Source organism: Hyperoodon ampullatus (assembly GCF_949752795.1).
Source record: "Hyperoodon ampullatus genome assembly, chromosome: 4".
Taxonomy (NCBI): Eukaryota; Metazoa; Chordata; class Mammalia; order Artiodactyla; family Ziphiidae; genus Hyperoodon; species Hyperoodon ampullatus.
In genome coordinates this window covers 114,150,393-114,168,649 of record NC_136917.1, presented here as the reverse complement: position 1 = coordinate 114,168,649, position 18,257 = coordinate 114,150,393, and the positions used below count along the sequence as shown (strand labels likewise).

General features: G+C 36.3%; 1 protein-coding gene across 2 annotated transcripts in view; it reads right to left on the bottom strand.

Annotated features, from left to right (window-relative positions):
* Positions 1-18,257, bottom strand: part of AP3B1 (adaptor related protein complex 3 subunit beta 1) — a gene marked incomplete at both ends in the record, with an annotated part of 275,647 nt that overhangs the window by 15,832 nt on the left and 241,558 nt on the right. For both annotated transcript variants that reach the window (XM_079703244.1, XM_079703245.1), the window contains one exon: positions 1,709-1,806. In XM_079703244.1, the coding sequence (XP_079559370.1) occupies positions 1,709-1,806 (98 nt within the window). The remainder of the gene's footprint in view (positions 1-1,708; positions 1,807-18,257) is intronic.

The following is an 18,257-nucleotide window of genomic DNA, read 5'->3' as shown; positions in this document are numbered from 1 at the left end:
GAGACTTGCAAGGATTTACAAATACTTCATATAAACAAATTTTCAAATAGCTTTATTCAGAGTAGCCTTTCTGCTCTATTAAACATAGCAAACAGCTGCCAGATTTATTCAGACAAATAATCAACAACCATAGAAGTAAAATGGCAGAAGAAAAAGGAATTTTGGCAACATCTCCACAGAGGACCACAGCTGTTCTCCAAGTGCTCCTCTCTCACGTGATTACGGTTCTGTATGGCTAGTCAGGGGAAAAAATCCCTCAGTCACAGCAGAGCACAAAAACTTGATCAAAATATCAAGTACATAATTCTAAACCAAAGCTGAGGAAGAGAAAAGATATACAATAATCTGCTGCTTTAGAAATACTTTAGCTGCACTTTTCAAAAAAGGAATATCCCCTTAACAATAAATGTGCCAAGGCTTTATTCAGTCCCTATGTGCCACTCACCTGGGTTTGCTGAGCAGGTGTAAAGCAGAGAGGCAGGCTTTAGCCAGCAAAGGGTAAGAATAGCAAATGTAAGAATCAATTCAATTGGTCAATAGAAAAATAAAATCACAGGTATGACTTTCTTCTATAGCAATAATCAACATCCAAGAAAAGTAAACTCAAAGATGGATTTAGTCATTCTTTTTTATCACTTAAAAATAAGGCAGAAGAATAAAAGGTTACTATTAGTTTACAGTCGTGTATGAGATTTTATTTGTGAGATTCTTCTACAACAGGTCCTTCTGACATTGTGAATTGCAAAGGTTCATAGTTTTAAAAAAAAGAAAAGTCTCTGGCACTACATGATAGAATGCCAGAAAGCAAGCCTTTCTCTTTAGGTATAGATATTTGTGTTTGCCTGTACTTTGTGAAAGCTTGACAGGTATGATTTAATGACCTCAAGATGAAGGGAATCTTTGATAACCCCCTCCAAAGAAAACAATAGCCTAGATTCACATAAACTTTAAAACATTGCTGACTATACTATTTAAATATGTCCTAGTTTTTATAAATGCAATTCTTAATTAAACACATAAAATGAGACAGTTGTTTTCCCTTATTCATACAAGACAAAAATTGTTTTTATTAGAAAGTATGCTTAACTCTAGGGCAAGCCTAAGATATTAATGCCTTCATTATGCTGAAAATATTTTTTTTGGTGCTTATTTAAAAATGTTTCAGCTCTGATATAGCCTGACAGCGTAGCATTTCTTCAATACAGAATAAGGTCAAAAGAAAATGGAGGTATTTTAATGCTATAATTAGGATTTTATTTTGAAGGGTAGGGCACTCTAATGTGTACAGGGAAAAATATATTAGTAGAACACGAAAAACAGTTCTTAGTGAAAGGAAATACAGAAACATAACATGTATAGTGATGAGACTTTGCTAAGTCTCAAATTCCTGACATTTTCACCAATACAAAACACATGAATACATCATTAGATTGACAAACCAAAACTCCAAGAATTGAAAAGTTAATTAAGAATCAATTTATTAGTTAAAAGACATATTAATCAATTTGCAAGTATGCCAGGAATGTAGACAGACATATACCTTTAAGGTTATTTTATAAACGCAAAGCATTAGCAAAAATTGGAAAACTGTGCGTTGACATCTGTTAATGGCTATGTACATATGGTAATTTATTTTAGAGACCAGCCAGAGGAATGAGCACATGTTATTTGGGATGCCAATTTCTAGTAAATTGTAATAATCTCTCACCTTGCTCTTTCTTAAAATCTTTCTCTGACATGGCCACAGGTAAAAGCAGTTCTCCAACAGGAGGCTGAATATTAACACTGAAGCAATCATCCTTGGTACTAAGGAAAAAACACATTAAAGCTGACTAAATGCTTAATAAATAAACATTCTTCTTAATACTATGCAGTTAAATAGGTGCAATTAAAGCATACAGAGATCTGCTTGGCTTAAATATCACAGCTAAAAAAGGCTTGAAATATTTCTCAATACTATTTGCAGAGAAATACATCTGTTACCTGAACTAAAAGACGTATATATATATATTTTTTTTTTACAAAAATATGCAGTTATGGTAAATACGCCATTTGACATAGAACTTTTAAAAATAGGTAAGCAGCAAGGGTATATATCCATTACTATCAGAGGAACACTTAATGCAGCTTATCTAGTAGAGAATATCTTATCTTCAACTTTGTAGTAAAAGTGTAGAAAATGGAGTGGCTTAGTCTTAGTTAAGGTATGTCTTTTAAGATATTAATTTTTAAATAAAGAATAAAATGGAGTGACCATGCTGTGTTAAGATATGTGTGAATAAAATAATACCTCATCTGCAAACTTGCTTTCTTAAAACAAAACCCCTCATTTTCTAGTAGCATTATTCACTGACATTATTGAACATGTGGTGAAAGTTTTTCAAATTACAGGATATGAAGAATTTAGGAAAGGCAACTTTCTATTTTCATCATACAGAAAAACAATACTGAGTGCATTTATTTCATTTAAATCTTATGAAACTACTATCTTCATAAAAAATTACTAAAACTGCTTTAAAATGTTTTAAAATTAAAGTTTGAAGTTAGGTTAATGAGTGTATCAGTTCGCAATGTGTTTGGCTGCAAAGAAGCAGAAAATCCAACTGACAATTTCTTGAGAGATGGGTGCTTATTGTTCAGTGTATAAGTAATCCTGTAAGTTACCAGTCAAAGGCTGGTTCAATGGCTTAAAGATGCTGTTAGGAACCCAGGTTTCTCTAGCTTTCAACTCCACTAGCCCTAGTGTGTTGGTTCTTATCCTCATGGTTGCCAGATGGCTGCTGTATCTTTAGGTACCACTTTAACATTCCACTGAAGAAGGAAGAGTGATGATGGAAGAGTAGTGAATAATTGAGCCAACTGACAACTAACTACATGATTTTTCCTACAATGCATTCTTATGAAGACTGATCACATGGCTAAGATTCCTATTTCTGTACTACTTATTCTCATGTACTTCCTTGAAATAAATTTCCTATTAATTGAGGTAACAATACTGTAATATGCAGCATGACTATAAGCTGATCTCTTAAGGTGCAAAAGCTGATTATAAAAAGCCATGTGAGGTAACCAGAATGCAATCAGATAGCATTTTAAATGTAGATAGAATTATATGATGCTGAGAATTTGAAATTGTGCAGAATTCTGTCAAGTTCAAAAGTCTTTAAGCTTTTAGACAGGTATAAGGAGCAAAATAAATGCAGAATCCAATCAAGTATTAAAAAAAAATTGAGCCAACTGAATCTGTTCCTTTTTATCAGGAAAGCAAAAGCTTTACTGAAAGTCCCAAGAAGGAATTCTAGTTTTGTGTTAGAACTGGGTCTCATGGCCAGTAGGAAGATGGCTAGGGAGATGGGAATTGTGGATAAGAAACACCAAACATTAGGTTAAGAAAAATACTTTCTTGAAGGGTGGGTTAGGGACAAATATTAAAATATAAAGAAAGAAAAGAAAATCCACTTTGATTTTATGTTATTATATACTATAATCTTTTTCTTCTTTTTTTTTTTTTTTGTGGTACGCGGGCCTCTCACTGTTGTGGCCTCTCCCGTTGCAGAGCACAGGCTCCGGATGCGCAGGCTCAGCGGCCATGGCTCACGGGCCTAGCCGCTCTGTGGCATGTGGGATCTTCCCAGACCGGGGCACGAACCCATGTCTCCTGCATCGGCAGGTGGACTCTCAACCACTGCGCCACCAGGGAAGCCCTATACTATAATCTTTTAAGCTGCCTTATTTTTTAAAATGGAACAAGGTACAGACTAGACTAAAAAAACACGAAGAATGTTTTGAATTATTCACACATGGATTGCCCAAGGCAAATCAATAAATCCAATTTATTTATTAATTCAGTAAACATTTACTGAATACAAACTTGATCCCATGTACTGTGTGAGTGTCTGGGGATTTAAAGACAAGTAAGATTGGCCCTTGAAGTTCACAAGTTTAGTGAGAGAGAAAGAGTTCAATTATGTTTATAACAGAAAGGTAAGTGCTATGTTAGAGACATGTGGAAAGTATCATAGTCCAAGGAAGAGGGGCTGATTAATTCTGCAGGAGAGGTAGAGATAAGTTTACTTCCAAAAGGAGGGAGAGGAGCATTCTAGGGATTCTACACCTATGTTTTGGGAATGGTGAGCAGTGTGGTGTCAAAAGATGGGATTGGGGGCACACTGTAAAGAACAGCATACACAGCATGACCATTAGTCCCAGTTCTCCCATGGCAGTTGTCCTGGAATCTTGTTCAGTTAATGTCTCCTTTCACTCTCTGAAGTGTCCTGATTTGTATGACAAAGTGTATGATTACTTTACTCTTATAACTCAGACAAAGGTGCTCAAAGTTTCCTGGAAAAAAAAAAAAGGAAACTACCAGAGACTCCTGACATATGAAAATAAATGACCCCATATGTATTTTATAAACTCTGCTGGCAGTGTGTAAAGGTGGAGTACAGGAGAAACCCAAGGCAGGTAAATCAGGAAGGAATCTAATTAACAGTCTAGGCAGGGGTTTTTAGCACTGACTGTGTGTTTTACTTTAGTACATCCTAACAACGATGCAAACAGGTAGCTTCTGTTACCCCTAATTTATTAAGAGAAGTTAAACAACATGCTCAAGGTCACACAGCTAGTATGAAGATCTGAACACAGCAGCACTGGGATTTGAACCCAGGTCTATCCTACTCCAAAGTCAGCTATATAATGTTTGCTGCCATATATATATATATATATTTTATTCCACTATACAAGGTTGCTTCCCTAGGGTGGGTAGCACTGAGAATGGGGGAGGTGCGGTATTTTATAGTTAAAAGGGACAGATCTGGTGACGGATGGGAGGAAGAGACTTTCAACCGTCTAACGTGAATGACTGGGAGGATGACTTCCTCCACTGAAGAGGAGTTTTGGGGATTAAGCAAAATGATTTGGATTTAATCATGTTTTGAGTATCACTGAGTTACCCAGGAAGAGATATTTAGCAGATAACTGGAAATACAGGTCATGAATCAGAAAAGAGGTCAGGGCAGTATATATGAGTTTGGAAGTAACCAGAATGGTACAGGGAAGGGCTGAAGCCTTGTAAGTAGATAAGATCATGTAGGAAAAAAAGATATACCAAGAAGAAGGATAAGGTGGAAACCTGGGGAAGCCCTGCATGTAAGTAAAAACAGAAGTGGTGCAACTTGCAGAAGAGCCTGGAAAAGAGTGGCTGGGGAGAAAAGGTGCGTGTCAAATACTGCAGGGAGGAATAAAAAGCAGCACGTGTAAAAGCTGGAAGAAGGGGGCTTCCCTGGTGGCACAGTGGTTGAGAGTCCACCTGCCGATGGAGGGCACACGGGTTCGTGCCCCAGTCCGGGAAGATCCCACATGCCGCGGAGCGGCTGGGCCCATGAGCCATGGCCGCTGAGCCTGCGTGTCCGGAGCCTGTGCTCCGCAACGGGAGAGGCCACAACAGGGAGACGCCCGCGTACCACAAAAAAAAAAAAAAAAAAAAAAAGCTGGAGGAAGAATGCAGAACGCAGTGAGTTGAAGGTGAATGGAAAAACTGGCAGGGAAAAAGATGGGACAGAAAGCAGCAGAAGCTTCATAAGGACATAGAGGCAAAAGAAAAATGCTTAAAGAAACGAGCATAATTAAAGGCTGGTGCAACACAAAGAAATGGATAGGGTAAGGTCTTAGAGGAGGTAAAAGAGGTTGGGATTAAGAGCATAAGAACTAGGTGAATGGGTCAGCCCTGGAATGAAGGAGGATATTTCTTCCAAAAACAGCATAAAAGCAGCTATTAAGATAGAAGTGTTGAGGGTAGGACACTTGAAGGATAAGACCAGGCTGATGTAATGGGAGGCTAAGTCACATTAAGAGAAATGTAAAGGCTGATAAAGGAGTAAATGGATAGGTATATATATCATGAACTAATTTAGTGTTAAATATAAAATTTTGGCTTCAAACAACTGGATAAATCAGTGTTCTCGAAAGTGGGAAAGGACAAGGCACTCCCCTGAGGTAGAAAATCCACTGATGAAAAAAAAACCTATCAATTATATTTATTTTTTTCTCATTCTATCTGAAGTTCTATTTTTGTCTGTACATAATATCTTAGTACATACATAATATGTTAGCACAGTGAGACACACACAATACATATAGGGAGTGTGTAGTATAAATATTTTACTAAGACATATACAATTTTAAAAGTTAGGGACCACTGGGTTAAATTACACATACTACACTATCTCTACTTGTGTTTTCTTTTAGATTACAGGTGAAATGACCAGCCTTCTCCTTTCCAACACTCCTGAAAAGGATCCCATTTACCCCTTGGTTAAAGGTAGCTCTACAGCACTGATGACCAGGGAGAAGGGTGTGAGAGCGGAGAAAAGAAGGGAAAGTAGTCTTGCCTTCTAAGGCATATATGAAAATCAAGGTGCATAAGCAGAAGGCTTAAGTTTGGGGGAAAAAGGTGACCCTGAAATGTCCCCACAGGCAACAACCCATGTGTTAGAGACAAATTTATACTATTCAACTTGACTGGGTATGTTTCACTTTTGTTACTTTTGGGTAATGCATGTTTTATTTTCTGTGGTTGGTGAAATGATTAACATGTAATTCTGTATGAAAAGCTAAGGATATAAGTTCATCCAAAATGGGTCTTATGAGACAAATGTAATAAAACTGGAACATTGCTGTGGCAGACACTACTTGTTGCTTACTCAGTATTTTTTTTTTCCTTTTTCTTCTTTCCTGATATAATCCTGATTTTGTTCAGGTAGACAATGTGCCCACCAGAACACTCTCCTCAGCCTCTTGTAGCTAAGACTGATCAAGTGACCCGGTTATGACCAATGAAGCCTGAACAGAAGTCTGCTGGGGACTCCTGGGAAAGTTTTGCTTTTCTTTTTTTTTTTAGTATTTCTTTTTATTTTTTGGCTGTGTCGGGTCTTAGTTGCAGCACGCGGGATCTTATGTTGCAGTGTGCAGGCTCTTTGTTGCGGTGCAGGCTTCTCTCTAGTTGTGGTGTGTGGGCTCTGTAGCTGTGGCACATGGGCTCTGTAGTTGTGGCACACAGCTCTCTAGTTGTGGCACATGGGTTTAGTTGCCCTGCGGCACGTGGGATTTTAGTTCCCCGACCAGGGATTGAACCCGTTGTCCCCTGCATTGGAAGGCGGATTCTAAACCACTGGACCACCAGGGAAGTCCCAAGTTTTGCTTGACACAGATGTGGCTCCTCCCTCCATGTCACTTCTTTCCTTTTTTTTTTGGCCTAGGATGCAGACAGAATCCTGGAAGTATAGAAGCCATCTTGTGACCCCGAGGATGACTGGCACATGCTAATGAAATTAGCTCACGGAACAAAAAGTTGGAAAGACCTTATACCAGAAGACATTGTGGAGCTACTCCAGCTGCTCCTAACTGCTGTCCTGTGTTCTTCTGGTACCAGGAGAATAATAAATAAACCCCTATTTGGTGAAGTCACTACGGTTGGGTTTCTGTTACACACAACTGAATGCAAAATCTAATTAATATACATAACATACTTCGTAAGTCAGTCTCAGCTTCTAAGCTAGGTTTGGCTTAGCAGGGAGTAAGATGGAATGTTTCCTCTTTATTTTGGGGAAAATTTACTTTCATTTCTATTAGTATTCTAGGATGGTCTCCATAGTTTTCATGCACCTCCTTTTAAATATTTTGCCCTTTTTTATTGTTCGCTTCTCTCTCCTTATAGCTCTTCTTTTCTTTTGTCCTGCTCTTTTTCTTCTCATCTTCTTTGGTTGAACATGGGGCTAAACACAGCTATCTTGACATGGATAGGGGAATGTTGAAAATAAGTAATGATAGATGTAAATTTAACAGAATTAACAGTTCACCAGATCAACAAAGTACTATTATTAGGCAGCTCTAAATAGCCTAATTACATGGGATCAGATGGTGTAATAGTTTAATGTAAAACAAGATTCTACCTGTTCTATATTTAACTGTAATGCATATTGTACTACATATAATCTCATTCCACAGACTCCTACGATCCAAACTGGTAAATTTTCTAGGTAAGAAATGTGCAAGTAGTCTAACCATTGTGAGACTCAAATTTCCTTATCTATGAAGTGAGAAAAATGACACCGTTGTAGGCTCGTTTTAACGATTAAATGAAATAACATAACCCAGTAGAGTGCTTAATGCATAACTGATACTCAAAACCGACATCCATAATAGGGATGTATCATAATTTATTTAAGCATTCCCCCATCAATTCTCATTTGCAAATTTTCTCTATTACAAACGTTTACTTAATAACCTTGGATAGATCTAGTTCTTCAGCACAAGCACCAATATCTCCCCAAGCTTGACACCCTAAAAATGAAATCACTAGGTTGAAGAGTATGAATAATCAGCATTGGATAAATACTGCCAAACTGACCTAAAAAAAGTGGTGCCAACAAGTTCCACAAACAGTAAATAAGAATACATGTTTTTCTGTACCTTCCATGTCAGATATTAAAATTATTTAAAAATTTTGCAAATCTGATGGATGAAAATTTTTTAATTTCCCTGTCTATTACCAGTGTTGGATATGTTATTGTTATGGATCATTCACATTTCTTTTCTTGTAAATGAACTATTCTCAACCTTTCTCCACTTTTATATTAGATTCCTTTTTATTGATTGCAAGAGTTCTTTATATATTCTGGTTACTAAACTTCTGTCTCCTAAATATGCTGTAATACTTTCTATCTCTCACCTGTTATGGTATCTATTTTTTTCTTCTTTGTAGAGAAGTTTAAAATTTTTAATAATCAAGCCTGTCAATTTTTCACTGTATCTTTCTGGATATTGTGTCTTGCTTGACTTTTGCCCCCAAAGAGTATAAAAATATTTGTCTATATTATTTCTAAACACTTTTATAGTTTCTATAATTAAACCATAAATCCATCTGGAATTTATTTTGGAGTAATCTGTGGGAGGAAGGTATCTTTGGTTTTTTCCCGATAACAGTTCTCACATCATTTACTGACTGGTCCATTCTTCCCCCAGTGATATGAAATGTCAGCTTTATGATATACAAAATTTCTAAATTCTCTGTTTTGTTTTACTGATTCCTTTGCCAATAGCCAATTACATTGAATAAAAATATTCTTGCGACTTTGAAGAATATTTTGAAGTTATTATTGAAAAAGGCTTTTCTCATTAAATTTTTGTTTTGACTTTTCTTGGACATTCTTTTTTCCAGTTGAATTTTAGAAATTTGTCAAGTTCCTTGAAAAGGCTTACTGGAATTTAGCATTGAATTTGAAGATTAACCCGAGGGAGCGTACTCCCTCCCATTTAGAAACATAGTATACTTATTACGTTATTTATATCTTCTTTTTATGGCCTTCAGGAAAGTTTCAGGTATTTATTTATTTATTTATTTATTTATTTATTTGTGGTACGCGGGCCTCTCACTGTTGTGGCCTCTCTTGTTGCAGAGCACAGGCTCCGGACGCGCAGACTCAGTGGCCATGGCTCACGGGCCCAGACGCTCCGCGGCATGTGGGATCTTCCTGGACCAGGGCACGAACCCGTGTCCCCTGCATTGGCAGGTGGACTCCTAACCACTGTGCCACCAGGGAAGCCCAGTTTCATGTTTTTTTAAAAAAAAATTCCCACATAGGTATCATATATTTGTTAATTTATTCCTTTCGTTGTTCTTGTAAAAAGAATAATTTTATTCATAATGTCTTAAAATTGGTCATTCCTACCATACAGAAATGTTAATGATTTTCACATAATGATCTGTACCTAAACAGTATCCTATTTATTAGCTTAAATAAAAATGTGAAATAGTGTTGAAAGAGGGTAACCTTGTCTTGCTTTTCTGACTTAAAAGAGAATGCTTCTGATATTTCATGTGGTGATAGGTAACTTGTATGTCTGATAATAAACACACACACACACAAAAATTTTATTTTTTAATTCTCAATTTTTCTGTGCCATCCTCTTTAAGGTGGAGTTCTTATAAATAGTATATATTGAATTGTGCTTTTTACATGTTCAGTATCATTGGAATTTAACTTATTGACATGAATTCTGATAACTAGTATGTGTGGCCCCTTCTAGTCATCTTGTTTTGTTTTCTATTTACCATGCTTTTCTTCCTTTTCCTGCTGTGTTAAACTGGTCAAGTTTTAAGCACTCCGTTACTTCTTCCCTTTAGTCATTTGGAGGTTATAATACATCATATTTCCCTTAATTTAGAGGTTAGCTTTAACATTTTAAACCATATTTAAACTCCTTTTAGCCATCAATCAATCCTCTTGCCATGCATGACAAGAACACCATCATTCCTCATACTTGTCCACATCAAGATTTTGGTTCCAGATTATTAAAATTTATTTTTTATATTAGGGGTGAACAATTATTTTTACACATTGATGGATTTTACAGGTTGAATTATCTGTCTACTTTTTATTCTGTTTTTCTCTGTCACAAAATAAAAAAAATTTTTTTACTATAGTATATCTTTGAGTAATCCTTTCAAGAAAGGGTCACTGGGGGGTAAACTGATGGAATCTTTGCTTGTCTGAAATATGTCTATTTCATTTCCACCAAATTTTAAAGGTTACGTCCCTTGCCTTCTGGCCACCAGAACTGATGACAGTACTGATAAGGAATCTGATTCCACTCACATTCTTGTTCATTTTTAGGTAAGCTGCTTTTCTTCACCTCTCTGGAAGATACTAGAGTAGTTTTCTCCTTATTAAAAATTCTACCAGAAGCAACAAATAACCTACAAGAGAATCCCCATTAGGTTGTCAGCTGATTTTTCAGCAGAAACTTTGCAGGCCAGAAGCGAATGGCAGGACATATTTAAAGTGATGAAAGGGAAAAACTTACAACCAAGATTACTCTACCCAGCAAGGATCTCATTCAGAATCCACGGAGAAATCAAAAGCTTCACAGACAAGCAAAAGCTAAGAGAATTCAGAACCACCAAACCATCATTACAGTAAATGCTAAAGGAGCTTCCTCAGGTGGGAAACACAAGAAAAGAAAAAGACCTACAAGAACAAACCCAATACAATTAAGAAAATGGTAATAAGAACATACATATCTATAATTATCTTAAATGCGAATGGATTAAATGCTCCAACCAAAAGACACAGACTGGCTAATGGATACAAAAACAAGACCCGTATATATGATGTCTACAAGAGACCCACTTCAGACCTAGGGACACATACAGAGTGAAAGTGAGGGGATGGAAAAAGATATTCCATGCAAATGGGAATCAAAAGAAAGCTGGAGTAGCAATACTCATATCAGACAAGACAGACTTTAAAATAAAGACTATTGCAAGAGACAAGGAAGGACACTACATAATGATCAAGGGATCGATCCAAGAAGAAGATAAAACAATTGTAAATATCTATGCACCCAACATAGGAGCACCTCAATACATAAGGCAAATATTAACAGCCATAAAAGGAGAAATTGACAGTAGCACAATAACAGTGGGGGACTTTAACACCCCACTTACACCAATGGACAGATCATCCAAAATGAAAATAAAAAAGGAAACACAAGCTTTAAATGACACAACAGACCAAACAGACTTAATTGGTATTTATAGGACATTCCACCCAAAAGTGGCAGAATACACTTTCTTCTCAAGTGCTCATGGAACATTCTCCAGGGTAGATCACATCTTGGGTCACAAATCAAGCCTCCGTAAATGTAAGAAAACTGAAATCGTAGCAAGCATCTTTTCCGATCACAATGCTATGAGATTAGAAATCAATTACAGGAAAAAAACTGTAAAAATACAAACACATGGAGGCTAAACAAAACACTACTTAATAACCAAGAGATCACTGAAGAAATCAAAGAGGAAATCAAAAAACACCTAGAAACAAATGACAATGAAAACATGATGACCCAAAACCTAAGGGATGTAGCAAAAGCCATTCTAAGATGGAAGTTTATAGCAATACAATCCTACCTCAAAGAAACAAGAAACATCTCAAATGAACAACCTAATGTTAAACCTAAAGCAACCAGAGAAAGAAGAAAAAACAAAACCCTAAGTCAGTAGGAGGAAAGAAATCATAAAAGATCAGAGCAGAAATAAATGAAACAGAAACAAAGAAAACAATGGCAATAATCAATAAAACTAGAAGCTGGTTCTTTGAGAAGATAAACAAAATTGATAAACCTTTAGCCAGACCCATCAAAAATAAAAGGGAGAGGACTCAAATCAGTAACATTAGAAATGAAAAAGGAGAAGTTACAACTGACACCATAGAAATACAAAGGATCATGAGTACTACAAGCAACTATATGCCAATAAAATGGACAACCTCGATGAGACGGACAAATTCTTAGAAAAGTACAACCTTCCAAGGCTGGATCAAGAAGAAATAGAAAATATGAACAGATCAATTTCAAGTAATGAAATTGAAACTGTGATTAAAATCTTCCAACAAACAGAAGTCCAGGACCAGATGGCTTCACAGGTGAACTCTATCGAATATTTAGAGAACAGCTAACACTCATCCTTCTCAAACTCTTCCAAAAAATTGCAGAGGATGGAACACTCCCAAACTCATTCTATGAGGCTACCATCACCCTGATACCAAAAACAGACAAAGATATCACAAAAAAAGAAAAATTACACACCAATATCACTGATGAACATAGATGCAAAAATCCTCAACAAAATACTAGCAAACAGAATCCGACAACACATTAAAAGGATCATACACCATGATCAAGTGGGATTTATCCCAGGGATGCAAGGATTCTTCAATACACACAAATCAATCAATGTGATATACCATATTAACAAGTGGAAGAATAAAACCCATACAATCATCTCAAGAGATGCAGAAGAAGCTTTTGACAAAATTTAAGTTTTATGACAAAAACTCTCCAGAAAGTGGGCATAGAGGGAACCTAATAAAGGCCATATACGACAAATCCACAGCAAACATCATTCTCAATAGTGAAAAACTGAAAGCATTTCCTCTAAGATCAGGAACAAGACAAGGATGTCCACTCTCGCCACTATTATTCAACAGAGTTTTGGAAGTCCTAGCCACAGCAATCAGAGAAGAAAAAGATATAAAAGGAATACAAATTGGAAAAGAAGTAAAACTGTCACTGTTTGCAGATGATATAATACTATATACAGATAATCCTAAAGATGTCACCAGAGAATTACTTGAGCTAATCAATGAATTTGGTAAAGTTGCAGGATACAAAATTAATGCACAGAAATCTCTTGCATTCCTATACATTAACAACAAGAGATCAGAAAGAGAAATTAAGGAAACAATCCCATTCACCATTGCAACAAAAAGAATACCTAGGAATAAACCTACCTAAGGAGGTAAAAGCCCTGTACTCAGAAAACTATAAGACACTGATGAAAGAAATCAAAGATGACAGAAACAGATGGAGAGAAATACCATATTCTTGGATTGGAAGAATCAATATTGTGAAAATGACTATACTACCCAAAGCAATCTATAGATTCAATGCAATCCCTATCAAACTACCAATGGCATTTTTTACAGAGTTAGAACAAAAAATCCAAAAATTTGTATGGAGACACAAAAGACCCCGAATAGCCAAAGCAATCTTGAGGGGAAAAAAATGGAGCTGGAGGAATCAGACTCCCTGACTTCAGACTATACTGTAAAGCTACAGTAATCAAGACAATATGGTACTGGCACAAAAACAGAAATACAGATCAATGGAACAGGATAGAGAGCCCAGAGATAAACCCACACACCTATGGTCACCTAATCTATGACAAAGGAGGCAAAGATATAGAATGCAGAAAAGACAGCCTCTTCAATAAGTGGCGCTGGGGAAACTGGACAGCTACATGTAGAAGAATGAAATTAGAACACTCCCTAATACCATACACAAAAATAAACTCAAAATGGATTAAAGACCTAAATGTAAGACCAGACTCTATAAAACTCTTAGAGGAAAACACAGGCAGAACACTCTTTGACATAAATCACAGCAACATCTTTTTTGACCCACCTCCTAAAGTAATGAAAATTAAAACAAAAATAAAGAAATGGGACCTAATGAAACTTAAAAGCTTTTGCACAGCTAAGGAAACCATAAACAAGACGAAAAGACAACCCTCAGAATGGGAGAAAATATCTGCAAACGAAGCAACTGACAAAGGATTAATTTCCAAAATGTACAAGCAGCTCATAAGCTCAATATCAAAAAAAACAAACAACACAATCCAAAAATGGGCAGAAGACCTAAACAGATATTTCTCCAAAGAAGATATACAGATTGCTCACAAACACATGAAAAGATGCTCAACATCACTAATCATTAGAGAAATGCAAATCAAAACTACAATGAGGTATCACCTCACACCGGTCAGAATGGCCATCATCAAAAAATCTGCGAACAATAAATGCTGGAGAGGGTGTGGAGAAAAGGGAACCCTCAAACATTGTTGTTGGGAATGTAAATTGATACAGCCACTACGGAAAACAGCATGGAGGTTCCTTAAAAAACTAAAAACAGAACTACCATATGACCCAACAATCCCACTACTGGGCATATACCCAGAGAAAACCATAATTCAAAAAAACACATGCATGCCAATGTTCATAGCAGCACTATTTACAATAGCCAGGACATGGAAGCAACCTAAATGTCCATCAACAGAGGAATAGATAAAGAAGATGTGGTACATATATATAATGGAATATTACTCAGCCATTAAAAGGAACTAAATGGGGTCATTTGTAGAGACATGGATGGACCTAGAGAGTGTCATACAGAGTGAGTCAGTAAGTCAGAAAGAGTAAAGCAATTATTGTATAATAATGCATATATGTGGAATCCAGAAAAATGGTATAGATGATCTTATATTCAAAGCAGAAATAGAGACACAGATGTAGAGAACAAATGTACTGATACCAAGGGGGAAAGGGGTGGGGTGGAATTGTGAGACTGGGATTGACACATATACATTACTGATACTATGTATAAAATAGACAACTGATGGGAACATACTGTATAGCACAGAGAACTCTACCTAATGCACTGTGGTAACCTAAATGGGAGGGAAGTCCAAAAGGGAGGGGATAATAACTGTATGTGTATGGCTGATTCATTTTGTTGTGCACTGAAGGCTAACACAACATTGTAAAGCAACCATACTCCAATAAAAATTACTTTAAAAAAATGTAAAAATTAAAAAAAAATATTAAAAAACAATAAAAATTCTACCAGGATGTGGCCTTTTTGCTAGTTGTTCACATTTACTCTGTTTGGCCTTTGATGGGTCCTTTCAATCGGAAGGCGTGTACATTTCTTTTGCTTGGGAAAATTTTCTCCTATAATTTATTTAATTATTTTTCTCCATTGTCTCTTTTCTTCCCTTCTAGATCTTCTATTAGATGAATTGATTCTTTTTTTTTTAAAGAGGAAGCATCATTTTAAAAAATTAATTAATTAGTTAATTAATTTCTGGCTGCATTGGGTCTTCGTTGCTGCATGCGGGCTTTCTCTAGTTGCGGTGAGCAGGGGCTACTCTTCATTGCGGTATGTGGGCTTCTCATTGCGGTGGCTTCTCTTGTTGTGGAGCATGGGCTCTAGGCACATGGGCTTCAGTAGTTGTGGCACACGGGCTAAGTAGTTGTGGCTTGTGGGCTCTAGAGCGTAGGCTCAGTAGTTGTGGTCCACGGGCTTAGTTGCTCTGCGGCATGTGGGATCCTCCCGGACCAGGGATTGAACCCATGCCCCCTGCATTGGCAGGCGTATTATTAACCACTGTGCCACCAGGGAAGTCCCAGATGAATTGATTCTGTTAACTTTTTTTTTTTGTATTTTCCATCTTTGTCTTTTTGCCTTCTATTCTGGTTGATTTCATTGACTCCCTCTTATGGAACACTAAATCAGGCTTCAGCTGTGTCCAGTCTATCATCCACCTACTGAGTCCTTTTGGCTTTTTATGTTTTTAGATCTCCAAGAATGTATTTTAAATTGTCTAATTACTCCTTCTCAAATAAGCAGTATATTCTTGCTTTACAGATATAGTTCTCTTGAAGCAGATATTAGTTGTAATTTTTAAAGATATCTCTTTTCTTTCTCAAATTGCTCCCTTCACAATTGGTAAGTCTTTGTACGTCATTTTGAGCTTTCCCTTTCAAATTGAGGCTTTCCCTCAAAAGTCTGCTCATCCTAAGCTGTCTGTTTATATTTATAATGAAGGACCAGGTTAATTAACAAACAAAGCAAGTTCTGCTGCATATTAGCTATAAGATTTTGGGCAAGTTTTCTTCCTGTGCCTTAGTTTACTCACCTCTAAAATGGAATAATAATAATACTCACCTCATAGGCATGTTTTGAGAATTAAGTAAACTAACATACACAATTCAGTGTTTAGAACAGTGCCTAGCACACAGCTACTGCTCGATACATGTTAGTGAGTGTTATTTCTATGGGTCTCCTCTCCCCTGGTGGGCTGGCTGGAGTTTTCTTAAGTGGGTGAGACATGACTGGTTATGGTCATGAAGTTGGGAGGCAGGTAGGCAATGGCCTTATCTCTCCACCAACAGATGAAAGATTGGCTTTACCCTAGTGGTAGGCGACTTGAGAATATCATTCTCTTGGGTAGAACTGCATTTCATCTCATCTCTGACCATCCGGCCTCCTTCCTATAAACTCAACCCCCGCTGTTCTCTTAGGGCACATCCTCACCAAAAGTCCTTCCCAGGCAAGTAGTTGTTCACTTTCTTTACAGGGTAATTTTTAGGTCTCTGACTAAATGTGTATGTTGCCTGCTGCTAGGGGCAAGGTTGGGGAACTGCAGGTTGGAAGTCATTCTTTAATTCCCTAATACTGTCTTACCCTAACTTTTCTTTTTGCTAGTTCACTTTGTGTTTGATATTCTGCCAGATTTGTTCTTACCATTATAGTAGTTTTCTCCCATGAGTGTTTTGCTCTGTGGTTTTTATTTTCTCTGTTATTGTTTATCTGCTCCCATTTGCTTTCTAACTGCCAATAATTCTTCACAATTTCTGGTCCGCTAATAGCACTCTTTCTTTTTAGTGCTCATTTTCTATTAAAGAATGTATTTTCTGTCTTTTTAATGGATTTTGGGCAAAAAGAGGGGCGGATGTTAGCACTCAGTCCTCTAACTTGAGCTAAGCCATATAATTTTTCATACTAGTTAATACATTAATATCTGCTAATCACAAGGATGAGACCTGTTTATGTACTGTATCTACTTTTAGAGAGATACATTTATGTATATTATACATATTTTCAATCTCAATAAATTTAATCAAGGACTTAATTTGATGACCATTTAAAATGCAAAGCAAAAAAAGAGACATTGATACTTATCAAGTGTCCATATAACTACATAGTTATATATAATAGCTTTATCTATCTATATATGCATCATATAACTATAATAATACAGAATTAATCTAAAAGCTAAAGTAGGATCATTTTACTCTGGTTCCTTTTCTTTTAATAAATAGAAGTGTACCTGAAAGGCTCACAGTCCATGTTCTCAGCATTTCTGAAGGCTTCCTATCAAATATGCTCTTATTACCCATAATTTTATGTTTTGATTTGTATAATGTATTTTGAGGAAAAAATTCAATATCGGCCATTCTTGCTTTTTTTTTCCTTTTTATTGAACTACCAAAACTAATACAGCTCATCACTAAGGAAAAAGTGCTATTTACTATGCAAAAGGCACAGTCAGTGATTGGCATCTAAGACCAATTGATCAACCCATTACCACTATCTCCCTAACCCCACTAGAACTACTATGAAGCTATTGATTTAAACACTGTCGATCGGTTTCCATTTTCTGATTTTGGGCAAGCCAATTAAGAAAGTGAGTAATTGTGATTACACTGCTTCAGGATCAATTACATTTGATGTAAGACAAAGTGTTCTTTTTGGAACACACACAAAAATAATTTTTGATCTAGTGTGCATATGTGCTTAATAAAAATCTAAAATATACAACTAATTTATACCTTCACAACAGAAAAACATATTAATATAAATGCTTATAATAGCTAAGGCTATTTTCTATCTAAAATAAATTCATCATTTTCCTAAAATTAGTTTAAGAGAAACTGAGAAAAAACTGTTTATATACACTTTCCAACATAAGATAAAAATCAAACATTACCTAAATATTTATCCCTAAAGCGACTTAGTTAATTGTGAAAGACAAGATGTAAATCTTGTGTAATGGACTAAAGAGAAAATCTTTGTAA